This window comes from Pavona decussata, unplaced genomic scaffold (assembly GCF_977016875.1).
Source record: "Pavona decussata unplaced genomic scaffold, jaPavDecu1.1 SCAFFOLD_510, whole genome shotgun sequence".
NCBI classification, from domain to species: Eukaryota; Metazoa; Cnidaria; class Anthozoa; order Scleractinia; family Agariciidae; genus Pavona; species Pavona decussata.
In genome coordinates, this window is record NW_028145827.1 from 635001 (window position 1) to 662500 (window position 27500).

The following is a 27500-nucleotide window of genomic DNA, read 5'->3' on the forward strand; positions in this document are numbered from 1 at the left end:
GTTATTAAGTATAACATTTGAAATGTAAGATTCCAAGGTTTGAGATTTCTAGAGTGAAACTTGACGATTTTACAAGTGCTGAAATTTGGACTATTTTGACCCAAAAATGGTTGTTCAACTTGTGCAGTCAAAAGATCTGCCGAAGTAATGTTGGGTACAATATGGCGGATAGAGCAAAAGAGAAGGATAGAGGCTAAACAAAACTAGAGAACGCCAGACAAAACTATTGACTCCAACCTTGAGTCACAAGAGGGAATTTCACAAAAACTCAACCCAATCTCTCTCTCACTTGTAAAATCGTCACTTTTCACCCTATTCAACTCAAAACTTGGAATCTTACATTTTACGCATTATAATATTTTGTAACTGCGCAAAAATAAATTCTGCTTCATATGCACTTTAACAATAAATTATCGATGTTTTGGGAGGTGGAAATGGGAACAAGCATCACCAAAAAGAACCATCCCATCCCTCTTCTCCAAGGTTTCACACATGGAAATAACTTGAGTGTCCACTTTTCAGTGAACACACCAAGCATAAAATGGTCCCTTGCTATTGCAAATTCATGCCTGATGAAAATTTGTGGAACCTTTGTGTAGTTTTAAACCTAGGTGAAATGAGTTTGGTTCATGTTACTGGTAACCACTACTATCCATACATTTCTCAAACGATGAGATTGTTTCATTTAAAGTCAACTTTCCGTGATGTAAAACTAGGCACCTATTCAACCAGTTTAACCCCCTTAGCCACCAAAGAAATCAACATCTTTTAGGTTACAAAACTCAATGACATTATTCCAGAAAAAAAAAAACATCTGGTTAACCGCCAAATTATCTAAAAGAAAATTGAAACTGAAAAAGAGCACAGGGAATTTGGGGATTGATCCTTGGGACTTAATAAAAAGGCTAAAACAGTTACCAAGCAAATATCTGAGCTCTGGGAAAAGTAAGAGCAATGATGTTTCACACACAAATCCACAGTACACAGATCATGGATTGATGTGTTCTGAAATGTGCATGTAAGCACCAGGTATTATATGCCAACTTTTTCCTGGTGCTTACTTCTATCAAACATCCACTTCAACAGATAAGACAGTTCATAAATAGAGGAGAATCTCCTCTGCTTGCAGTAATGCTATTTGAGACACCGTTCAAAGTAAACACTTCCTACATAGCCCCCTCTCATTGCCTTCTGGACATTCTGTTCAAACAGCCGCCTGTTGGATCTGAGAACCTCTGCAGCATCTGCAATGAAACAATCAAAAATAAAACAATAGTGAATTTTACAATAACTATCAAAATTCCTGCATGCTGATTGGCTCATAGCCATTGTCCATAAGAGTATTAACAACAAGAAAGATGTCAGATGTATAGTAACGTGCCAGCTTTCTGAACAGAAAATATAGCCAAGTCTGTTTGCGCTTTTTCCATGTAATTGTAAAAAAACAAATCAACAGCAGTTTTCTACGGCCTATACTCTTATAGACCGTAAGACGATGCCATAAAATGTTCAAAACCTGGCAGTGGAACATTCCACTTGAGTTTGGAACATTTTATAATGTCATTATTTTTATGATCTACAAGAGCACTGACCATAGAAAACTGCCATTTATTTGTTAAATACATTAGTTTCCATGAAATGGGAGCAACAAGCTCTCAGAATAAAATAAGCTGTAATTTGGAGTTAAGCCTTCTGAATACTCCTGTTATCTGCTGACCTACATGTATGAAGGGAGAGACCATAATGCAGACCTTTAAAACCATGTTTACGTCTTACCGCAAACCGCAGCCAGTCATGTGATTAGTGCTTGTCGTCACGTTCAAGGTTATTTTTTGTATGCTTTCATCAGCAGAAGGTAGGTTTTTGCAAAGTTATTTACCTCAGTGTTACATGGCCAAGAATTTCAATTATTCCGTCCATGCACAAATGTTGCAGATATATATACAAAACAACTCTTTATCATTCATTTCATGCAACAAAAAACATCAAAATGGCAATAATTTTACATTTTTCCCACTGACTGAAACACCAACACTCAGAGCAAAAAGGACATTCATTACGGCAGCCCCTGCATTTGCTCTTGCTCTCTTCAATTTAAATGCATAAACTGTCACAACTTCTAATGCCAAACTTCAAACCTTAAACCGCAGTTTGTGGTTAGCTGTAAACTTGGTTCTAAAAGCCTCTAATAGCAGAGTGCCTCCCTGGCACCCTTACTATTTATTAACCCTTTAACCCCTAATATCAAAGAACAAATTCTCCTATGTTGTCCCCATACGTTTCTTTTAAAAGTACAGGGGAGAAGATATTAAAATATCAAGAAAATTCACCTTAGGTGATCAATCATATAGTTAATGTTATGACCTCATGGGTTGAATAAGCATTAATATTACAGGGAAAATTTGATGCTGATCAATGTTAAGGCTTTACAAAGCAGGGTGCTTATTTCTAATGTACTCATAGCTGTTATTAAGGTTACGGGGTGAAGCCAGTTCCACCAGGAAAGTAGCCAGTGGTAAACAAAACAAAACCTGTAACTCTTGTTGTCTTTTTCGTCATTTTTAAAATCTGAGTGGCCGGCTATCTTCACTGCAGTAACCAGCCATGACAACCTCATTCACAGTGTCTCTTCTCTTGTCATTCCACATTATAGCTACAAACTGTGTATATAACTGCACTGTCATCTCTCTTCATCAGTCTAGCAGATTATTTTTGTTGCCCAGTATTTGATAAAGGATTTATAGAAACTAATAATTATGATGTTCTGTTGATTTGACAATGGTTAATAAAACTGAAGTAGAAACTGTGAAGGGACTGTCCACTTTGGGTGGGGAGGTGTCCATTTCATAACCTGAGGTTAAATGTTTTGCTAGGTTTATTTCCATTAGTTTACAGTATAAGCTTAAGATAATAGAGAGAGTCTCTCATAACAGGAGCTATTTTCAGTGGTTCTCACTCACCACAACTTCAACTCCTTTTGTTAGTAACAGGGTATCTACAGGTATAAATAGCATAAGGCCACACAACATATTCAAGTTAACTATTTCTGCCAGGGGCACTATCCTCCCTGGGGGGAGGGGGTTACTCAGAGGATTTTTGGGTGGAGGTGTGTCACTGGGTCTCAGTGAAACCCTTGCCATATACCAGGCCATGGTCAGCTGCATTTTGCCACCCTATTCTGCACTAGACACCAAAAATACTGTACCTACACTATCCTAGACTTGCTATTTTCCAGAACTCTAGAGACCTGTTTCAGATGAAATGTTCCTTCATAAGACCCTATTCTACACCCAAATTCCCTGATTTCTAAACCCTAACTTAGATATATAAAACTGTTTGCAAAACATACCCTTCACAGTGGCACATACCTATGTAGTATGCATATGGGAGTACCCCTACCCTCCAACCCCCGGACTAACCTCTTGCCAAAAACTGTTCAAAATCGATATCTTAATGAAATCCCTGGTTATACAACACCCACATGTTTAATGCACTCCTAAACATCTCTAGTAGATTTAAATAATGAATTAACCAATTTATATTGTGCGTGTTCCATGTGAACATCTTGACATGTGCATTACCATCCAAAATAACTACTAAACTATGCTTTAAACTCTGTCTGGAAGCTTTTAAAAGGATAAGTTTTAAGAGCAACTTTAAAGGCCTCCAGTAATGTATTCACTGGATGCTTACCCAGCCATTATCTTGTTTCTAGAGTAGATTGTTATACTTAATTTGTGTAAGCCTAGGCCTGGTTCAAACGTCTCGCTATTGTGGTGCATGGTGCTAAATCAATTCATTCAAGTCTGCATGAATTGAGGTCAACGTTATAACGACGTTTGAACCGGGATTTAAATATATAAGATGGACAGAACCTACAAACTAAATATCGAAGAGCCAAACATCAGCACGCCATGAGTAAAAAATGCAGTTTCATTTGCTTTGTCAAGCTTATATAATCTTAATCACATTAATATTATTTGCTAATGGTCGACATTGTACATTTGAACATGTACGTGGCTCTTAATCATTAAGTCGCAAAACTAACAAAAAATACAAACCTTTTTAACCACTGCTATCACTAGATCAATCTAAAATTTACGGGAATCAACCGATCGAGACGAAACGAGTGCAATACTTAAGTAATACCGGTATTCGAATGATGAAATATGCACGAGAACACTAAATTCTCAATTCAGACCATAAAAACACTCGATTAAAGACTTAAAAAACATTAATACAGAACACTCACCAAAATCTGAGAGGAAAGGCGTTTATTTTGTACTCCTTTAAACGCAGAGGAACGTACAGAACCGGCACAGGTACAAAGTAATTTTGCAACTCGCGACGCCATCTTGTTTTTGCAGGCAACAACGCGATGAGATTCAGTTGCGCAGTTTCTTATTGGCTGCTTTGGTGGGTGGAGTGGAGGAACCGCCGATTTTTGAAACTTTGCGCTCCCGAAGAGATTTTGGACCCGGAAACCATTTACATTACCAAAAATTCGATTTTAGATAATTTTGAAAGCAAAACCACGTTACTTTTTAACAAGATTAAGAAACACTGAGTTAGTTTGTAAGGAAAATAACTGGCAAACTGCAGAAAACGGATAAGAAAAGATCAATTTTTATTTCTGAGCAACTAAACTCTAAATATCACTGTTAAGTTTCCTTTAGCTGTTAACCTTCGAAATAGCCAGGTAAGAGCCCTTGCTTTGTCGTCTCTTTCACCGCCATTTTGTAAACAAACGTGAAAGGTTGTCCTCTTGTTCGCAAAGTAGCACTGTTGCTGTTTATGTTGTTGATCAGTTTATGCTAACTAGCAATGTATGAATGAACCCTATTCAATGCATTATACTGTATATTTATTATTCAACGTTACAAGACCTCTCCTCTAATTTTAATGACGGCACAAATAATTCTATAAATATTACAAAAACACCAAAATCTTCTTATCCCGAAATATAAATACGTCAAAAAGTTTGACATTGAAGTTATTTATGGATAATAACGTGTATTACAGATACACTGGCTGCAACTGAAAACCAGACTTTGCGCGTACAATATAAATGTTAATGTTGAGGAAAAGGTTGTTGCTGTACACTCAACCCCTTAGTCTACACACTTGTACACTCAACCCTTTAGTCTACACACTTGTACACTCAACCCGCTAGTCTACACACTTGCACACTCAACCCGCTAGTCTACACACTTGTACACTCAACCCGCTAGTCTACACACTTGTACACTCAATCCCCTAGTCTACACCCTTGGTGCACCCAACCCCCTAGTCTACACACTTAGTACACCCAACCCCCAAGTCTACAAACTTGGTACACCCAACCCCCTAGTCTACACACTTGGTACACCGAACCCCCTAGTCTACACGCTTGGTACACCCAACCCCCTAGTCTACACACTTGCTACACCCAACCCCCAAGTCTACACATTTGGTATACTCAATCCCCTTGTCTACACAATTGGTACACTCACCCCATAGTGTACACACTTGGTACATTCACCCCTCACTCTACACACTTGGTACAACCGACCCCCTTGTCTACACACTTGGTACACTCACCCCCTAGTCTACAAACTTGGTACACTCAATCCCCTTGTCTACACATTTGGTACACTCACCCCCTAGTCTACACGCTTGGTACACTCAACCCCCTAGTCTACACACTTGGTACACTCAATCCCCTTGTCTACACACTTGGTACACTCACCCCATAGTGTACACACTTGGTACATTCACCCCCCCAGTCAACACACTTGGTACAACCAACCCCCTTGTCTACACACTTGGTACACTCACCCCCTAGTCTACACACTTGGTACACTCACCCCCTAGTCTACACGCCTTGTACACTCACTCCCTAGTCTACACGCTTGGTACACTCACCCCCTAGTCTACACACTTGATACACCCAACCCCTAGTCTACACGCTTAGTACACTCACCCCCTAGTCTACACCCTTGGTACACCCAACCCCCAGCCTACACACTTGGTACTCTAACCAGCTAGCTAGTCTACACACTTCGTACACTCAACCCCTCAGTCTACACACTTGGTACAATCAGCCCTCTAGTCTACTCACTTGGTACACTCAACCCCCTAGTCTACACCCTTGGTAAACCCAACCCCCTAGTCTACACGCTTGGTACACTCAGCACCCTAGTCTACACACTTTATACACTCAACCCCTTAGTCTACACGCTTGGTACACTAAACCCCCTTTTCTACACACTTAATACACCTAACACCCTAGTCTACACACTTAGTACTCTCAACCACCTAGTCTACACACTTGGTACACCCACCCCCTAGTCTACACACTTGGTACACTAATCCCCCTTTTCTACACACTTAATACACCTAACACCCTAGTCTACACACTTAGTTCTCTCAACCACCTAGTCTACACACTTGGTACACCCAACCCCCTAGTCTACATACTTGGTACACCCAACCCCCTAGTCTACACACTTGGTACACTCAACCCCCCAGTCTACACACTTAGTACTCTCAACCCCCTCGTCTACACGCTTGGTACACCCAACCCCATAGTCTACATACTTGGTACACCCAACCCCCTAGTCTACACACTTGGTACACTCAACCCCATAGTCTACACACTTGGTAAACTCAACCCCCTAGTCTAGACACTTGGTACACTCAACCCATTAGTCTACACACTTCGTACACCTACCCCCTAGTCTACACACTTGATAGACTCAACCTCCTAGTCTACACACTTGGTACACTCAACCCCCTAGTCTACACACTTGGTAAACTCAACCCCCTAGTCTACACACTTTGTACACCTACCCCCTAGTCTACACACTTGGTACACTCAACCCCGTAGTCTACCTACTTGGTAAACTCACCCCCTAGTCTACACGCTTAATACACGCAATCCCCTAGTCTACACACTTGGTACACTAAACCCCCCTTTCTACACACTGAATACACCTAACACCCTAGTCTACACACTTAGTTCTCTCAACCACCTAGTCTACACACTTGGTACACCAAACCCCCTTGTCTACACACTTGGCACACTCAACCCCCTAGTCTACACACTTGGTAAACTCAACCCCCTAGTCTACACACTTCGTACCCCTACCCCCTAGTCTACACACTTGGTACACTCAACCCCGTAGTCTACCTACTTGGTAAACTCACCCCCTAGTCTACACGCTTAATACACGCAATCCCGTAGTCTACACACTTGGTACACTCACTCCCTAGTCTACACACTTGATACACTCGCCCCCTAGTCTACACGCTTGGTAAACTCAACCCCCTAGTCTACACACTTGGAAAACCCAACACCCTAGTCTACACGCTTGGTACACCCAACCCCCCAGTCTACACACTTGGTACACCCAACCCGCTAGTCTACACACTTGTACACTCAATCCCCTTGTCTACACACTTGGTACACCCAACCCGCTAGTCTATACACTTGGTACACTCAACCCATTAGTCTACACGCTTGGTACACCACACCCCGTAGTATACACACTTAGTACAATAAACCCCCTTGTCTACAAACTTGATACACCCAACCCCCTAGTCTACACACTTCGTACCCTCACCCTTTCGTCTACACGCCTTGTACACTCACCCCCTAGTCTACATGCTTGGTACACCCAACCGCCCAGTCTACACACTTGGTAAACCCAACCCCCTAGTCTACACGCTTGGTACACTAAACCCCGCAGTCTACACACTTAGTACACTCAGCCCCTTAGTCTACACACTTGGTAAACTCAACCCCCTTAGTCTACACCCTTGGTAAACCCAACCCCCTAGTCTACACGCTTGGTACACTCAACACCCTAGTCTAAACTGAGTACACTCAACCCCTTAGTCTACACGCTTGGTACACTCAACCCCCTAGTCTACACACTTGGTACACTAAACCCCCTTTTCTAGACACTTAATACACCTACCACCCTAGTCTACACACTTAGTACTCTCAACCCCCTAGTCTACACGCTTGGTACACCCAACCCCATAGTCTACACGCTTGGTTTACTCAACCCCCTAGTCTACACACTTGGCACACTCAACCCCCTAGTCTACACACTTGGTAAACTCAACCCCCTAGTCTACACACTTGGTACACTCAACCCCCTAGTCTACACACTTCGTACACCTACCCCCTAGTCTACACACTTGATACACTCAACCCCCTAGTCTACACACTTGGTACACTCACCCCCTAGTGTACACACTCGGTACACTCAACCCCCCAGTCTACACACTTGGTACACTCAACCCCCTAGTCTACACCCTTGGTAAACCGAACCCCCTAGTCTACACGATTGGTACACTCAACACCCTAGTCTACACACTTAGTTCTCTCAACCACCTAGTCTACACGCTTGGTTCACTCAACCCCCTAGTCTACACCCTTGGTAAACCGAGCCCCCTAGTCTACACGATTGGTACACCTAACACCCTAGTCTACACACTTAATTCTCTCAACCACCTAGTCTACACGCTTGGTTCACTCAACCCCCTAGTCTACACACTTGGCACACTCAACCCCCTAGTCTACACACTTGGTAAACTAAACCCCCTAGTCTACACGATTGGTACACTCAACACCCTAGTCTACACACTTAAAACACTCAACCCCTTAGTCTACACGCTTGGTACACTCAACCCTCTAGTCTACACACTTGGTATACCCACCCCCTAGTCTACACGCTTGGTACACTCAACCCCCTAGTCTACACACTTGGTACACTAAACCCCCTTTTCTACACACGTAATACACCTAACACCCTAGTGTACACACTTCGTTCTCTCAACCCCCTAGTCTACACACTTAGCACACTCAACCCCCTAGTCTACACACTTGGTAAACTCAACCCCCTAGTCTACACACTTGGTACACTCAACCCCCTAGTCTACACACTTCGTACACCTACCCCCTAGTCTACACACTTGATACACTCAACCCCCTAGTCTACACACTTGGCACACTCAACCCCCTAGTCTACACACTTGGTAAACTAAACCCCCTAGTCTACACACTTGGTACACTCAACCCCTCAGTCTATTCACTTGGTACACTTAACCCCCCTAGTCTACACGCTTGGTAAAACGAACCCCCTAGTCTACACGATTGGTACACTCAACACCCTAGTCTACACACTTAAAACACTCAACCCCTTAGTCTACACGCTTGGTACACTCAACCCCCTAGTCTACACACTTGGTACACCCACCCCCTAGTCTACACGCTTGGTACACTCAACCCCCTAGTCTACACACTTGGTACACTAAACCCCTTTTTCTACACACTTAATACACCTAACACCCTAGTCTACACACTTCGTTCTCTCAACCCCCTAGTCTACACACTTGATACACCCAACCCCTAGTCTAGACGCTTAGTACACTCACCCCCTAGTCTACACCCTTGGTACACCCAACCCCCCAGTCTACACACTTGGTACTCTAACCAGCTAGTCTACACACTTCGTACACTCAACCCCCCAGTCTACACACTTGGTACAATCAGCCCTCTAGTCTACACGCTTGGTACACTCAACACCCTAGTCTACACACTTTATACACTCAACCCCTTAGTCTACACGCTTGGTACACTAAACCCCCTTTTCTACACACTTAATACACCTAACACCCTAGTCTACACACTTAGTTCTCTCAACCACCTAGTCTACACACTTGGTACACTAAACCCCCTTTTCTACACAGTTAATACACCTAACACCCTAGTCTACACACTTAGTTCTCTCAACCACCTAGTCTACACACTTGGTACACCAAACCCCCTTGTCTACACACTTGGCACACTCAACCCGATAGTGTACACACTTGGTAAACTCAAGCCCCTAGTCTACACACTTCGTACACCTACCCTTTAGTCTACACACTTGGTACACTCAATCCCGTAGTCTACCTACTTGGTAAACTCACCCCCTAGTCTACACGCTTAATACACGCAATCCCCTAGTCTACACACTTGGCACACTCACCCCCTAGTCTACACACTTGATACACTCGCCCCCTAGTCTACACGCTTGGTACACTCCCCACCTAGTCTACACGCTTGGTACACTCACCCCCCAGTCTACACGGTTTATACACGCAATCCCCTAGTCTACACACTTGGTACATTCACCCCCTAGTCTACACACTTGGTACACTCACCCCCTAGTCTACACGCTTGGTACACTTACCACCTAGTCTACACGCTTGGTACACTCACCCCCTAGTCTACACACTTGGTACACCAAACCCCCTAGTCTACACACTTGGTATACCCAACCCCCTAGTCTACACACTTGGTACACTTAAACCCCTAGTCTACACACTTGGTACACTTACCCCCAAGTCTACACACTTGGTACACTCAACCCCCTAGTCTACACGCTTAGTACACCCAACCCCCTAGTCTACACGCTTGGTACACTCAACCCCCTAGTCTACACACTTGCTAAACCCAACACCCTAGTCTACACGCTTGGTACACCCAAACCCCCAGTCTACACACTTGGTACACCCAACCCGCTAGTCTACACACTTGTACACTCAATCCCCTTGTCTACACATTTGGTACACCCAACCCGCTAGTCTATTCACTTGGTACACTTAACCCCCCTAGTCTACACGCTTGGTACACGCAACCCCCTAGTATACACACTTGGTACAATAAACCCCCTTGTCTACACACTTGATACACTCAACCCCCTAGTCTACACACTTGATACACCCAACCCCTAGTCTACACACTTGGTACACTCACCCCCTAGTCTACATGCTTGGTACACCCAACTGCCCCGTCTACACACTTGGTAAACCCAACCCCCTAGTCTACACGTTTGGTACACTCAACCCCCCAGTCTACACACTTAGTACACTCAGCCCCTTAGTCTACACACTTGGTACACTCAACCCCTTTAGTCTACACCCTTGGTAAACCCAACCCCCTAGTCTACACGCTTGGTACACTCAACACCCTAGTCTACACACTTAGTACACTCAACCCCTTAGTCTACACGCTTGGTACACTCAACCTCCTAGTCCACATACTTGGTACACTCACCCCCTAGTCTACACGCTTGGTACACTCACCACCTAGTCTACACGCTTGGTACACTCACCCCTCAGTCTACACACGTGGTACACCAAATCCCCTAGTCTACACACTTGGTACACCCAACCCCCTAGTCTACACACTTGGTACACTCAACCCCCTAGTCTACACACTTGGTACACTTACCCCCTAGTCTACACGCTTGGTACACTCAACCCCCTAGGCTACACGCTTAGTACACCCAACCCCCTAGTCTACACGCTTGGTAAAATCAACCCCCAAGTCTACACACTTGGAAAACCCAACACCCTAGTCTACACGCTTGGTACACCCAACCCCCCAGTCTACACACTTGGTACACCCAACCCGCTAGTCTACACACTTGTACACTCAATCCCTTTGTCTACACACTTGGTACACCCAACCCGCTAGTCTATACACTTGGTACACTCAACCCATTAGTCTACACGCTTGGTACACCCAACCCCCTAGTATACACACTTAGTACAATAAACCCCCTTGTCTACAAACTTGATACACCCAACCCCCTAGTCTACACACTTGGTACCCTCGCCCTTTAGTCTACACGCCTTGTACACTCACCCCCTAGTCTACATGCTTGGTACACCCAACCGCCCAGTCTACACACTTGGCACACTCAACCCCCTAGTCTACACACTTGGTAAACTCAACCCCCTAGTCTAGACACTTGGTACACTCAACCCCCTAGTCTACACACTTGGCACACTCAACCCCCTAGTCTACACACTTGGAAAACCCAACACCCTAGTCTACACGCTTGGTACACCCAACCCCCCAGTCTACACACTTGGTACACCCAACCCGCTAGTCTACACACTTGTACACTCAATCCCCTTGTCTACACACTGGGTACACCCAACCCGCTAGTCTATACACTTGGTACACTCAACCCATTAGTCTACACGCTTGGTACAGCCAACCCCCTAGTATACACACTTAGTACAATAAACCCCTTGTCTACAAACTTGATACACTCAACCCCCTAGTCTACACACTTGGTACCCTCACCCTTTAGTCTACACGCCTTGTACACTCACCCCCTAGTCTACATGCTTGGTACACCCAACCGCCCAGTCTACACACTTGGTACACTCAACCCCCCAGTCTACACACTTGGTAAACCCAACCCCCTAGTCTACACGCTTGGTACACTAAACCCCCCAGTCTACACACTTAGTACACTCAGCCCGTTAGTCTACACACTTGGTATACTCAAGCCCCTTAGTCTACACCCTTGGTAAACCCAACCCCCTAGTCTACACGCTTGGTACACTCAACACCCTAGTCTACACACTTAGTACACTCAACCCCCTAGTCTACACACTTGGTACACTAAACCCCCTTTTCTACACACTTAATACACCTAACACCCTAGTCTATACACACTTAGTACTCTTAACCCCCTAGTCTACACGCTTGGTACACCCAACCCCATAGTCTACACGCTTGGTTTACTCAACCCCCTAGTCTACACACTTGGCACACTCAACCCCCTAGTCTACACACTTGGTAAACTCAACCCCCTAGTCTACACACTTGGTACACTTAACCCCCTAGTCTACACACTTCGTACACCTACCCCCTAGTCTACACACTTGATACACTCAACCCCCTAGTCTACACACTTGGTAAACTCACCCCCTAGTGTACACACTCGGTACACTTAACCCCCTAGTCTACACACTTGGTACCCTCACCCCCTAGTCTACACGCCTTGTACACTCACCCCTTAGTCTACACGCTTGGTACACTCACCCCCTAGTCTACACGCTTGGTACACTCACACATACTCACCTTTGGCAACTTGTGAGGTCTGTGTTTCCATACACCTCTTATGAGGACCCCCCTTTCTATTGAAGGTATAAAAAAAAATATGTTTGTTTGGTAGCTTATTTGCCTATCTCCTTAAACACTTGATTAGACTTAAGGAAATTTCAATTTTTTTTTGGGGGGGGGGTCTTTGTTAAGAGGACCAACCCGCTACTCAACTTTGAATACTTATGGGTACTTTTTGCCATACAATTCTTATGGGGACATACTCATTAACTTGTGAGGTCTGTTTTGTTGCTGTGCTTGTTTTCCTGTTTCCTGTCTCTTTATATAGTCAAGACATTTGCTTCCTGGGGTTTCACTAACTCTCCAAGGGGAATTTCTTGCTAAACTAATGGGGACATGATAGTACACAACTACTTATGGGGACTACTTGCCATTAAACATATGGGGACATGATACTTACACAACTACTTATGGGGACTACTTGCCCAACTTATAAGAGGACGTGCGTGCTAATACACAAAGAGGGGAGGAAGATGCATGACAAATATAGGGACCATGGAACTAACTGGAATTGGAAAGAGTGATACACCTGGACTTAATGGCAACAATTAGTACAGGTCTTAATCTACTTAGGAAAGTTATGAACACAAAGGGGTGTCGCACAGTGGTATTAAATGGCTCTTCGTGATCGATGATGAAAAATGTTACAAACCTGAAAGTTAATTTTTCCGTTTACTACTTGCACATTTTTATGGGAATAACAGTCAGGCGAGATAAAAAGAAGAGGAAAAAAACTAAAAATAAAAGTTGGATCCTGACTCGAACTTGGCTCGTAGTTGACTCCTGCTGGAACTCGAACTTGACTGGTCCTACAAGTAAACTCGGTCAAGCGTGTTGTTTCTAAAAAAAATTACCCGAGACCACTGTGCGCGCTTGCTGAAAATTAAGCGGTACCACCTTGCACGCCAAAACCATTTTTACAGTAACTGTCCAAATTCCTGCGCGCTGATTGGCTCATAGCTATTGTCTATAAGAGTACAGACAATAAAAATGACGTCAGATGCAGTGGCGCACTTTCTCAACGAAAAAATAGCCAATTTTGCTCGTCCTTTTTCTATGTTATTGTAAAAAACAAATCAACGGCAGTTTTCTATGGTCTATACTCTTATAGACCATAAAATGACGCCATAAAATGTCCAAAACTTGTCAGTGAAACCACTTGCCTGTGGCTCGTGGTTCCACTTGAGGTTTGAACATTTTTGACATCATTTTATGGTCTATAAGAGTATAGACCATAGAAAACTGCCGTCGATTTGTTAAGTATCAGATTTCACTGACTCAGAATCGTCCTTAACACGCGGGGATTGCTGTTATGCCTCCTCGGGTTTTGGCCCTAAGGGGGGGGGGGGGGGGCAATTAGGTATGACTGGATGAGGCTGAGTGTGATCTGAAGAATACAAAGATTGAGGAGTTTTCCCATACAAATCCTTCTAATTTTCGGCGGCCATTGCAATAATTTTGCTACTTTTGAGAGATAGGTCTTACGTATGGCTGAAAATTTACAGGTAATTAACCCAATTTTAATACTCTTTCGGTTCCTTGTGACAAAACTTCCCAAAGGAGAACTTTTTTTGATCAGAAAGTTGATCATGTGACCAACTTAAACAAAAGGCCTATTAGTGTGTAAACGCTAGAATAAAGTGGAGGTAGGTATACGTAGTGGTGGATATCGACCAAGCTGCGAAGCAACAAGGTTACCATCCACCAATAGCCACCGACACTGAAGCGAATAATTATTGTTTTGGTATATAATAAAACAGTGGGCACAAAAATGATCATTTTTATGTCATTAAGTGCAGCCAAAAATCATTGACTGAATGGCCGTCACGTTTTCTTGCTGACAAATAAAACTTTTGAGGTTTTAAGCTCTTGCTTGGACTTCTCTTCAAAAGGAGTTGTAAATTCTCTCTGTATTTAACACAATTGTATGAGAAATCCATCTAATTCAGTTTAAAGCTAATTTTACATTGTATGAACATGTACATACAGTAGCAGATATCTGTATTTTAGTTAGGCAAAGCTAAATAAATAAACATGTCAGCTAAATAAAGTAATGCACGACTTAATTTTGCATTTGTAATAACTTTGCATTATATGCCATGAAAGAGTTGTTTTTCAAAAAGGGAGGATGTGTAGACATCAGTTTAATATTATAGTTACTTGCCTTTAGGGAAACATGTTAAATGCCAGGGTACTATGGAAATAACCATTAAAATTTTTGTTCTTTGACTTTTACTACCAAGTTATGTCACAAGGTCGTGCATAAATGTATGAATACTGACCTTAAACTTTCTCCATTTTCCATAAAGTATGACCTTTTTGTCATCTGGCATATGTGGACCCCACTCCTCATACTTAAAATATAAAAAGAATGGTTATTTTCCCTAGAGTGACTATTGTGTAAAGATCAAAGCCATGCCCGATCATTTTTTACTTGTTATAACATTCAACCTGAAAGGTGGTGTTAATAAGCTTATTTTACATCAAGAGCACAGTGTGAACCTAACTACAGATATTACAATAAATTTCAGGTTTATTTTACTTTAAGAAGTTTTCAAAAAATGGGAGTCCAGGGCCGTATGTAGGATTTTTTGTCTGCGGGGGCAAACTCCACACACTCCTCACAGGGGTTCTCCCGTATATAGACAGGGTTTATAGTTGGACGTTTTGTTTTCACCCCTACACGGAAAGCTGCCTCAGAAACCTTTTGAGAAAAAAAAACACACTGATGCTTTTTGTCTCAAATCTCATGACTTTTTATGACATAAACACCTTGTTCAGCTTGGACCAAACATTGCCTCTCATTTAATGGTAAATTTAAAACACAGTTGATGCACTGCTGTTTTACAAACAAAGGGGGAAAATCACTGTCTTTTGAGTTCCCACAATTATCCAAACGCATTATAACAGTGGAGTGAAGCATTTGCAATAAAGACAGTCGCAATTTACATACAATGCAGGCCTTTTGTTACTGTAACACTTTGCCGGCATAGGTCTATAACACGCAGCAATTACTAGGAATCAAAAAATCAAATAGCCATGGCAAGAAACACAACATCTTTAGGTGACAAAAACTAATAGCCAGGTGCGACATTACAACAAGTACAAAAAGCTCATTGCACAATATAAGCAATGATAAATAATATTCCTGTCCTAGCATTTACACAAATCTTAACAAGAAAGGCATTTAAAACTATCATGCACTTAAACGAGCCAAACCAAACCCAGCTGAAATGCACTATGTAGCATGAAAACACCATCGTTGAACACACAGAATAAGAGGTCATACTCAAAATGAAGAGAATTCAACTGAAGAGGAAAATCAAAACTCATTGGGCACAAAAGACTTGTGATGCTGCAAATACGATGGTAAAAATTCAAGGCTCTATCAAATCCTCCAAACCTGCTACAAATACTTGGGGGTAGCGCAGGCTTTCAAAACCAATTTAGCTCTGAAAAATCATAGTCGTGTTAGCTAGATCCAAAAATTAAAAGGCTAAAATCCTCTCCAGGGAGTGGCGTAGGCTTGCCAGTCTTCATTTACACACCAGATTCTAAACCATAGGCTGTCCAAATTACAATTTAATAATTTTTTCAAAAGAAAATGTATTGGCTTTTGCCTCAAAAGATTTTCCAAACCAAATATTTGGAATTCACATTGAATGTTTTTTTTTTTTTCAGTCAATTAGTCGATTTTCTTGTGATTTCAGACCAATATTATATAGCTACAAGAAATAGCTCAGCAAACTCAAACGCCATATTAGAAAAAAATTGAGTTTTCCTGGTGGGGGCAGCTGCCCCCTCTGCCCCCCCTCCCCCCCCCCCCCCCCAAAAAAAAAGAAAACTAAATAAATAAATGGCCCTGGAGTCTTGCCAGGCAAATATTGCAAAATGAACCATGAAAAGAAAAAGAGCTAATACAAATACAGTTCATTAAAGCATTATTTCTCACAAAACAAAGTTAATAATAAGCGCACTGGTTATGCAAAGGATTATTCAATAAACTATAACTTTAGTTGTAATTCGTTGAATGTGGTTTATTTGTTGACATACAAAATTTGTGAACTTCAGTATGTTGGATCTACCACCACAAAATCCATAACAAAATTTAAAAATCATAAATCTAGAATGAGGCACTACAGAAATTTAGATCGGTATCAGCGAGAACAAGATGATCTGTTGTATAGGCATTTTAAAGTGACGGACACAATGGATTAAATGATATGAAAATACAGTTAAGGTGGCGGAACCCAGTTTTCCATTATATACATGTAGGCGTTCGTAAACATTATTTGAAAACTACCTTTTTTAGTTAACTTCTGAGTGCCTGACTAATTAGCATGGTGCGAGATTAACTAAGAGGAATAAATTTTGATACTTCTTGTTGAGCAAGGTGCCATTGCCATTGCAATGCAGCAAGCTATTAACTGACAAAAAATAATGGTTTTCCTATATTTTTAGAAAACCCACTCGTTAGATTTCTTCCATTTTCTGCATATGGAAAAACTCACAAAAAAACTGATATGGTGCTGCTGCCTTCATGAGAGAGAGATCTCCTGTAAATGTTGGTTTTCCATTTTAATGTTTTTTGAAGATACCCTCTGTTAGATTTTGGTTTTTGTTTGTAGGCCAGTTACACTTTTAAAGAACTTTTGTTTTGTCAAATTTCACAAAATTCTAAGGAGCGGTTCCTTAGAAAACAGTTCATGCCAATGGTAATACATCATTGCCTCCTGTTCGCTGATGAACTGCATTCAGTAAAATGTCTGGGCTCAGCGGCAGGCATTCCCTTTCCTTCCCCGCCCCTCCCCCTGCTCCTACTTTTTTGCTCCTTTTTGCCCAATGCCCTCGCACGCTTGCCCCGTTTGGCTTAAAGGAAACAGAAACAACTGCTATGCAGGCTACCACTTGACAACCTAAGATGACATGATTGCATTTGACACTTTCCTGTACCGCTTTCAATCTTAATTGCTCGTTTCCCATTACTCTTGCGCTACATTTGCAAAGTGAACAGTCGGAACTGATCCTCTTACTAAAATTCGTTATTCCTTTAACTCCTTGCTACTTGGTTTGTCGGAGAAAAAGCTACTTTCTTCGCCTATGTTAGTCAGCTCATACGCATGGACGCGTTTATCCTGACGCAATGGAATCTTATTTCTCAATACGCGTATATTTAGTTTTGGCCTGCACTGTAGAAATCCCAGGAATATGACGGTTTTTTTTACGGCTTATAAGTGATTTACATACTGTAACATTTAAGGCCAATAACTAATAATAACTAATAATAATTTCCCGTCCGTAGATTAATAGTTATTGTACTGTGACATTTTAGGCCAATCAACAACTACTGGATTAAATTTCCCGTCGGTAGATTAATAGTTATTACATACTGTGACATAATTTTTTTAGGCCAGTAGCTACTGGCCTAATTTGCGTCTGTTGTATGCTATAATATACAAGACCAAAGTTAGTCGCCTAAAATGTCACAGTGTATAGACTGCGATAACAAGATATTATGTCATTGTCTAAAAGCACGTTGCATGGAACTAAGTAACTTATTTTCCAGTGTTGGTTGTGAACATTACAATAATATTTATTACTTAAATAAGCCAGGAGCCCATTAATGGGCTCCTCAATAAGCTAAAGGGCTTGTTGAATTTACATAAAAACCAACAAACGGCTTTATTGGAGACAAGGGTAGTGAATTATACACCTATCTACCTTGGATGAGCAAAAAAAGAATTAAATGTCAGCTCCTAAGTAATATTATTAAGCTTCTAGTATTAATTAAAAACAAGCCATTAAAATGGCACAGAAGCCATTAAATGTTAGCCAATTACTGATTTATTTTTTTACCAGCAATCAAAGGATTTCTGTGTGTATCCCTCTTAAACAAAGCCTAAATTAAAATTGTTTAGAAACTCGATGAAAAACTGCCGGTCACTTTTAGAAAATCATTCTCACTAAAGAAACTCAAACCGATCTGAAATAATTTAAAGGCGCGTACATACAGCTTAATTAAAAGAATTAAAGTTACCTTTCTTCGTTGATTGGTAGAGCCACGGCTGAATTTTCTCAGTCCTTTATAGATATGGTCAATCCCTATTTGCTTCTGTTGCAACTCCTTACGACAAAAAAATTTCCTTCACCCCAGCAAATTTCCTTGTTCAATCTTGCAATACATCGAAGCAGATGTCGATCGCTCCCAAAAGCGAACAGTTCTGCCAAAATTTTTTCCTTGCGCTTAAAAGAAATCCTTGCCATTATTTTCGCCATTGTGATAAAAGCACACGCATGCATGAACGCATGAAGAAGAAATTCCTTATTTCGGCCGCCATGTTTGTATGTTTTCGTTGGCGCGCTCCGACTGAAAATCCTTAAATAACAAGGACTGAGTTGCTCGAAGCATGGTTAGCGCTAACTCTTGGTTAAGAGGTATTAAAACCTATAGGTTGTCATGGTATTTAACCCGGGTTAGCACTAACCATGCTTCGAGCAACTGGGCCTTAAATCTTAACCCTTTAACCCCTAAAGCCTGGTTTACACGTATAACGCAAAAATAAGCATACTGTATTAAAGCACAAGCATAAGCACAAGAAACCTACGTGTAAACCGGTGCGGCGCAAGCATAAGCGCCTTGTGCTTGCGCTTGTTATGCTTGCGTCGTCCCGGTTTACACGTACGACGTAACGACGCAAGCATAAGCACAAGAGAATGGAACGATTTCCATTCTCTTGTGCTTGTACTTGTGCTTGCGTCGTTGCGTCGAACGAGTAAACCGGGACGACGCAAGCGTAAGGAAAGGAAACTGAAAAATAGTGACAAGTTGTCAGCGTACATTCTAGTTACTCATGCGTTGCCATTTTCCGCTTTGTTGGAATCAAATCTCGCGCCAAAACGCAGCCCGGCCGCGCAATTGCGCCAACTTTTTATGCTTCTGCGCTTGCGTATGTCACCTTATGCTTATGATTATCGCACGTGTAAACATCCTTGTGACTATGCTTGTGTTTATGCTTATGCTTGCGTCCTACGTGTAAACCAGGCAAAACAACATTTTCTCCAGATCCAAGACTAACAAACTCAATGTCCATGTATGATATACCATTTTAAAGCTACTCATGAGTGCATTTCATAACTGATATAATTATGAATGAGAAAAGTTATAGCTTTAAGATAAATGGCATAAAACGTAAAAATTTAAAAGTTAAAAAACGTCCCAATCCTTGTGTATATTAGGTATACCCCTAAACTATAGCTTATTTTGCAATTCTCAACATGTTCATTAATGTGAGAGCTGCCGTGACAACAGAAGCAAAAAAAGTAATTGTCTAGTTTTGTTATAAATTATCACCCCAGTGCAGTAAAACTTTCGATAAGTACAGTGCCTCTGGCCAGAGACAGAGTAGGCCGGTATGGATTGAAACTTGAAAAATGTTAGGCTAATGTTTTTCAAGTTTTCGAATTTTTGTTTCCAAACTGCATTAGAACAGAGTACGAGTTGTTCCTGTCAAGAATTGAGTTGATTTCTCTCCTCTCGTTGCTCTAGAACTATTTTCTAGCAAAGTGAAGGTCTTATTTCATCATTTTGAACAAAAGAGGTCAAAAACCCCATGATACTTCCCCTTTAAGACCCACAACTTATAGGGGAAAAAAGTTAAAAAGTTATGGGGGTGGTCAACCATATCACATATGGGAGGAGGTTAAGTTTTTATCCTTTTAACGAGACCATGTTGGTGTCAAAAATTCATAGAAATCTGTCAACTACTGAAAGAGTTATGGCATTATGTGCCAGTTGGTTTTTCAAAGAAAAACATAGATATAGACTATTAAACTAATTTTCTTTACTTCATGGGAACACTCATTTTTCATTGGCGGGAAATAATGACTTAATTAGATTTTTTCTCTGGTGTCACGAATCGAAAAATATAAAATTTGCGTTTGACAAGTCAGTTCCTTCCAACTAAACATTCAACTTTTTTGCTAGCAGAATAATGTTTAGTTTCTAGAAAGTATTGTAGTTTCGGATTCCGGATTCTGCTTCCGGATTCCGGATTTTAGTGCTGCCCATGTTAGGGCCTCTTCATATGAGCCCGGTCGACCGGGCTGGCTCGGTTTCCGAGATCTCGCCTCGCCACTCTTTTCTTCACAAAAATTTCGATGTGTTCATATGAGAAGGTGGGCTGGCCCGGTTACCGAGATCTCAGTTTTTGCGACCGAGATCTCGGTAACCGAGTGGAAATTTTTCCCATATGAACACTCCAGCCCGGATACCGGGACTGACCGAGACAAACAATTTTAACTGAGCATGGCTTGTAAGGTCGCTGACAAGTCAGGGAAATTGTTTTTATACAGGGTTAACCTTCCGATTTCCCTATTCAGGATGTTTTTGTATTTGTGTTAAAGCCTCCTGAATAAATGTTATGTTAAGTCGGAACACGGGTCCACGAGTATTTTGGGCCTTAAGGACATTTTTCATCCCGGTCACCGGGATTAAATTTCCCATATGAACAGAAGACAAAATTCGTCCCGCCTACCGGGCCAGCCCGGTTACCGGGCTCATATGAAAAGGCCCTTAGTGGGCACCACTATCTCGAAATGCGCAGAATGGATGCGCAGGAACCAAAGTAGCAGGGCTGTCTAACTCAGATTTTGAACCATATCTCCCGGTCTCCAGACTTATGTTTGTAATCTCCAGATTTTGAGCCGTATCTTCCGGTCACCAGATTGATGTCTGTAATCTCCCGGATAATTGACGAAGTTTGCAATTTGTCGTAGACTCGACTTTCTGTCAAATCTGAAATGTTTAGCGTTGTTTCTGGTTCTGTTTAATGTACGCCCCCCCCCCCCCCACTTCCCCCCGCCGGCCGCCCCCACCCCCCTCAATTGGCCTTAAAGCGACGCCTCTGTAAGGCGCTTGGTTATTGCTGACCGGGGAAGTGATGAAGACGTTTGAGGTTGACAGCCCTAAGTAGACACCATCCTTTAAGCCGGTTGAATTTAGAAATAATGTACAGGCTTTCCCCAGCGACAAAGAGACCTGTCTGTAATACGGGGTGTCCGTATAATTAAGCGGGTGTCCGTAAAGCGGGGTTCGACTGTATTCCCAGAAGACGACATGTGCATCGCATCGATGTCGCCTACGATACGGATCGGATTCTCAAAGTCTTAGCCTGCGAACGCAGACGTATTTCCGGCTGTCGAGATTCTCTCTCTGCGGAGAGAATCTCGACAGCCGGAAATACGTCTGCGTTCGCATGCAGGCTACAAAGTCTTGGACTCAACTCAACTTTGGTCATAAAAAAACTCAGGCGCATTTTAGTCAGCAAATGGTATGTGCGCCTCAAAGGCCTTACCAGCGCGGAAAGAAAACTTCTTCTACTGCTGATTCTTCCAATTTGGCGTCTTGAGTCTCGCGCGGTTTCAACAAACATCGCGCGTGTTGAGTTCCTTTTCCTCATTGGTCGAGACAACTTCCTCGTTTCCAAGCCTTTGTCGCCTCAAAAAACAAGCTTGGAACCCTGGCGATTTTCATGTTCCGCATTTGAACGGAAGCGTACTGCACTTCCTTGGATTTGAGGTAAGTGAAATGTACGTTAAAAGTACGGCAGATGGTTTTGAAAAGCGATTTACGAAATCCTGCCTCAATAAATATAGCTTAGTCGAGTTCGATTCTCCGATGTTCTGACAATTTCGATCAATTTCATAGCTTTTCAATTTCGATCAATTTCATAGCGTTGCTCTAGAACATTAAATCAGCTGATCAGAGTTGATTGTTGAAGTATTTATCGACAAATTATCAAGGAGAATAAGCCCCTTTGTGTGGAATTTATGGAGCCTCCCATCTAGTGTGGTTTTCTCTCTTGTATTTGCTCCTTTCATTGGTATCCCAGTTGAATTGAAGGCTTCCGGTCGTTTCACTGTTTTACTACACTGCAGTAAATTCAGGTGAAAAATTATCTTGGGTTTTCTGTGTTTCACATTGTTTGTGTGAGGAGTAAATTGAGCTCAAATATTAGGGAATTCATTTTTAAAAATGTACCGGTACATGCAGCGAATTAACTTACCTGCAGTGTAGTGAGACGAGCAATAGCCCCACCATCCCATCCCCTGCTACCTGATTATGCATCAGTCAATTCCAGCAGTAGCTAATATTGGTAAAAAAATTAGAAAATGAAATACCAAGTGCACCCAACAGCCCAATGGTATATTTATATAATCCAACATGCAATAGCTTTTTTATTTTTCCTGCCACATGTAGTGAAATCGAAACCGAAATATCACAGCTAAAAACTGGTAAGTCTGTGGGACCATCTAGTGTCCCAGTTGACATACTAAAAATGTCGAAAACCTATATATCCAAACCACTGGATTTTGTTTTCAATGCTTCCCTTTCAACTGGTGTTGTTCCCATTGATTTCAAAATAGCAAACATCATACCTGTCCTCAAAAAAGGATCACAGTCTTGCTTGTGCAATTACCGCCCTATCTCCCTCATCTCTGTCTTTAGTAAGCTCTTAGAAAAACAAGTATATAACAGATTAATTAAATTCTTAGAAAAAAAAAAACAAAGTCCTATTCGAAAACCAATATGGTTTTAGAGCTAAGCACAGCACAGACCATCCTTTGCATAACTGTTGATTTTACCAAAGCATTTGACACCGTCAATCACCAGAATTTGTTTAAAAAATTAGAGAATTATGGTATTCGAGGCATTGTTAAAGACTGGTTTATTTCCTATCTCAGTGACCGACAACAACTTGTTACTGTTAATCTGATGCAACATCCACTAAATGTAATGTAACTTGTGGAATCCCGCAGGGATCGGTACTTGGCCCACTGTTATTTTTATTATATGTAAATGATTTTCACTGCTGCTCAGGTATCTTCGATTTTCATCTTTTTGCAGATGATGCAAATCTCTTTCTATTCTAGAAACAAACATAATGCTGAAATAAATAATATTCACATATGGCTCTGTGCTCAAGTGAAAGATGTAATCTCTGCCTCAAAGAGAAATTTTTAATCATCTGTCGACCGGATCTGTCGTCACTGAACAAACGTAACGAACTTGCATCTTCTTGTCGCCACAGAAAGAAAGCGTTACTACGTAACAACTAAGCATCGCAACATTTGAATTTTAAATTTTAAATTTTCCGCAATGGTAATTATGTAAATTTTATAATATATAAACGGTGGTTATGTATATTCTTGTCATTAAAATCCCCTGAAGAGCAAGAGATCATGAAACAGGCTTGTCGGGATGAAAGTGTAGTTTTTTTTCTATATTTTCTATATACTACGCTCTACTTTTATGTATCGAGCACTGTAATACCGAAAAATCAAAACATAGTCTTCCTATATATATATTTTCTATTGTAATAATTATGGGGTGAAATATGTTGTTGTTGTTGCCCTCCTCCCCTCTCCTCCCCAACCTCGGGCATTATAGCCGGGCATTTTTCAACATTGCCTGTCTTGTTGCATTAGTCTACCCTGGACATTTGAAGGCCTTGTGATTGTTACTTCCGAAGTTGTTAATTCCTTTCAAATGCTAAGTTTACCTGCAAAGGCAATTCTTGACTGTGTATGTCTGAGGGGGACATGAATGAGATGTTAGACCTACAGAACAAACGGTCACCGCCACAATTCAGTTGCTGAGACTGCAAAGTGTGTATTATTCAATAAACAATTTATCAATTCAAATTGCTCCGAGTTAACAAGATCCTTGAAAATAGTTTCATGGGAGTTGATGAAACCGCGACCATTTGAGTGGCAACCTGAAAATGTTTGGTGAACAAGAAAATAATTTTTACAGTTTCTTTTCCAAGTGTTGGGCTCTACTTCATTTTTGTCAGTCCTGTCTTGAAAGCTTTTCCTAAAGTTGTACTCATTAAACAGTTCCTCCTTGATTTTTCACAAGTTATTGTACGTATATCCTAAACTGTTCCAGTGCATGGCTTAAAGATATATTGATATGGAGTACACGTTATTAACAGAAAACTGTAGGAAAACGATATCTTAAGTTTGTAAACTTTACATTTGAAGAAAATCTGTTGGTGTTAATTGCTTCACAATGGCTGAAAAGCACAGCACACAGTGAATCACAAATGTTTTGGTAACAAGAATATCCAATGGAAACCTTTGCACAAAAGGTGTTCAAGATCCTTGCAATTAGTACACAACTTAATTAAGCAGTTGTGAAAAGAAAGCCTGAAAAAAATTCAGGTTTGAATGGGGTTCAAACCCATGACCTGTGTGATGCCAGTGCAGTGCTCTACCAACTGAGCTATCAAGCCAACTGGGAGCTCCTTGTCATACTGTATTGTGAGTTCGTAATGTCACCGTGAAGGATGAATAAATGAATTAAAATAAAAACAAATTCGGGCTTTCATCAAATAAACTTGAACTTGAACTTGTTACAGTATGTTGCATAAATTATAGGCTAGATTACCAGCCACTGTTCCCCACTGCCCCCCCGCCAATCCCTCTGAAGGTTAGATTGAAGAATGACAGCAGAACATGGTTACCTGACCCTATAGCTTGTTGGAGATATCGTAACATTCTGAAAATATTAAAGCACCCGCGATTATGTTTTCGAGACAAATTTTTTTTAACCGGTTTATTTAAGGTATCTGAATCAATTGAGGTGGTGTTTGGAAAAAGGCCCTTATAAGTGACTCTCGATCTCATGTCAAATTCTTCCTTTTTTTTTACAAGGAAATGCAAGGTAACTGGAAGGAGACTCTATCAGTTTATCAAAAGTCACTTAGGGCTATTTTCCAGGCATTCCTTCAATTTGGGATGGCTTGGCTGTATTTCTAACTTGGCTGACAGCTGTGGACTGCAGAAGCAGTTACACTCTGAGTTAAATTCATTATTTGTGTTAAATGAAGAGATAAACTAGTCTTTTATTTACCTGTCCTCTTATTAACATTAACATTCATCATAAACATTGTCAAAGTTTGCCGAGTATCCACTTTTGTATGGCTTGTGAATTCATAACAACTTTGGCAAATTTTGTAAGAAATGCAATGTATTATTTTGCAGGTTGTTTTGAGCTACAACCTATGAAAGCCAATGGCATCTGCTAGAAGACCTAGAAGGCTTCCTATCTTTGTAAGATTCAATTCCAACACAAACATTCCAGTCCAGGCTGATCCACAGTGGAATGTGTCAAAGTTAAAGGAGGAGATCGGTGAACGGCAAGCAGTGGATCCCAAAGATATAAGAATTATTTTTGCTGGCCGAGAATTAAGGGATGACCTGAAACTCAAGGTGCTGTTAATTTTATTTCAGATCAATTTCCATTATCTGTTTTTCCTTCCCTTTCACCCCCAGGGGAGATACTCGGGTATAAACATGATGGGGGGGTCCGACGTATTTTTTTGGGTCTAAAATTTTCATCTCCTGTATTTTTTTGGGTTGAAGATGTGGATTTAACTATGTATTTTTGTTGGGTCTGAAAAATCTGCGCGTATTTTTTTGAGTTCGAATTTCTGCCAGACTTATAGTTCTTATGCAATTCAAGCCAAAGTTCCCGCAAGATCCAAAAGCATGATTTATAACAGTCTTGTACTATTTTTTTGGGTGCACAATATAAGGTCCATGTATTTTTTTGGGTGCAAAATACTAGGCTCCGTCACCCCCCCCCCCCCCGTCACGTTTATACCTGAGTAACCCCCCCTGGGCTTTCACTCCATGTGGGGTCACAGTCCTCTGTATCTCTGGTGAATGGTGTTCCATATTCATGTCTAGCATAATAGATCAAAGTTATACAGACTGATGCACACCTGTAAGGGCTTTGTTTTTACCATTTGATGTACAGTTACAATGCTATTGAAGTCTGCTGTGTTGTTGAGAAGTTTCTTCAGGATACTAGATTATACAGTCACTGGTTTCCTCGCACTTAGGCAACGATTCATGTCATTTCCTGGTGACTCTACATTGTATATTTTTCTTTGTCAAGAAAGTTTGCTTCATGTCATCTCTTAACCCACACCAGATGTCTATATAAATACAGTGGAATTAAAGGGCTTGGGGTATAACTAATTTACGTGTATAGTGAATTTGAGATTGATGTAATTTGGAGCTTGAAGTGAAAGGAGGGTTATTCTCAATGAATGTTTTAAGGTCTGTATAATAGTAAAACTTATTACTAGTGAACTGGTATTAATACAAACCTAAAAGCACTGAACTGGAGATAACCCTGCTTAACCCTTCAAACCTCAATATCAACATACAGATTCTCCACAGTCTTCTCTATATATTTCTTATGATCCTTGTTGGGAGAATTTGTTAAACATCAGGGCAGTTAATCCTTCCTTTATCCTCCTTGTTTCTTTTGATCTCATATCCTGCCTTTTTGATCCTGTTATAAAGTAGTGTTCTTTTAAAGGAGGGAGTGGTGTTACTAGGGTTTGCATACCCTGCTGCTTAACAGCAACAACTGGTTGTAGTTACCACTACCAATTGTTACTTGGGATGAATATAATATGGATGACAACTTTTAGGCTTAGAAAGACTTCGACATAAGGTACAA

The 27500-nt window shown here is 41.3% G+C and overlaps 1 protein-coding gene and 3 long non-coding RNA genes across 4 annotated transcripts in view; 1 reads left to right on the forward strand and 3 right to left on the reverse strand.

Annotated features, from left to right (window-relative positions):
* Positions 1-19433, reverse strand: part of LOC146450060 (uncharacterized) — a 19699-nt gene extending 266 nt beyond the window's left edge. The window contains exons 1-4 of the long non-coding RNA XR_014860393.1: positions 18999-19433; positions 15244-15315; positions 12920-12975; positions 1-1244 (exon numbers count right to left, since the gene is read on the reverse strand). The exon at positions 1-1244 is cut by the window's left edge and continues 266 nt beyond it. This is a non-coding gene — a long non-coding RNA (uncharacterized LOC146450060). The remainder of the gene's footprint in view (positions 1245-12919; positions 12976-15243; positions 15316-18998) is intronic.
* Positions 8888-11037, reverse strand: LOC146450061 (uncharacterized). The gene is made up of 3 exons (XR_014860415.1): positions 11006-11037; positions 10541-10616; positions 8888-8944 (listed from the first exon to the last, which is right to left on the reverse strand). It is a non-coding gene; the product is annotated as an uncharacterized LOC146450061 (long non-coding RNA).
* Positions 11206-12452, reverse strand: LOC146450062 (uncharacterized). The gene is made up of 3 exons (XR_014860416.1): positions 12406-12452; positions 11920-11988; positions 11206-11272 (listed from the first exon to the last, which is right to left on the reverse strand). It is a non-coding gene; the product is annotated as an uncharacterized LOC146450062 (long non-coding RNA).
* A 3026-nt stretch (positions 19434-22459) lies between the features above and the next one.
* LOC146450063 (E3 ubiquitin-protein ligase parkin-like) overlaps positions 22460-27500 on the forward strand; it is an 18929-nt gene continuing 13888 nt past the window's right edge. Inside the window, exons 1-2 of the mRNA XM_085100753.1 lie at positions 22460-22538; positions 26009-26236. Coding sequence (XP_084956879.1) covers positions 26039-26236 — 198 coding nt within the window. The 5' untranslated portion in view covers positions 22460-22538; positions 26009-26038. The remainder of the gene's footprint in view (positions 22539-26008; positions 26237-27500) is intronic.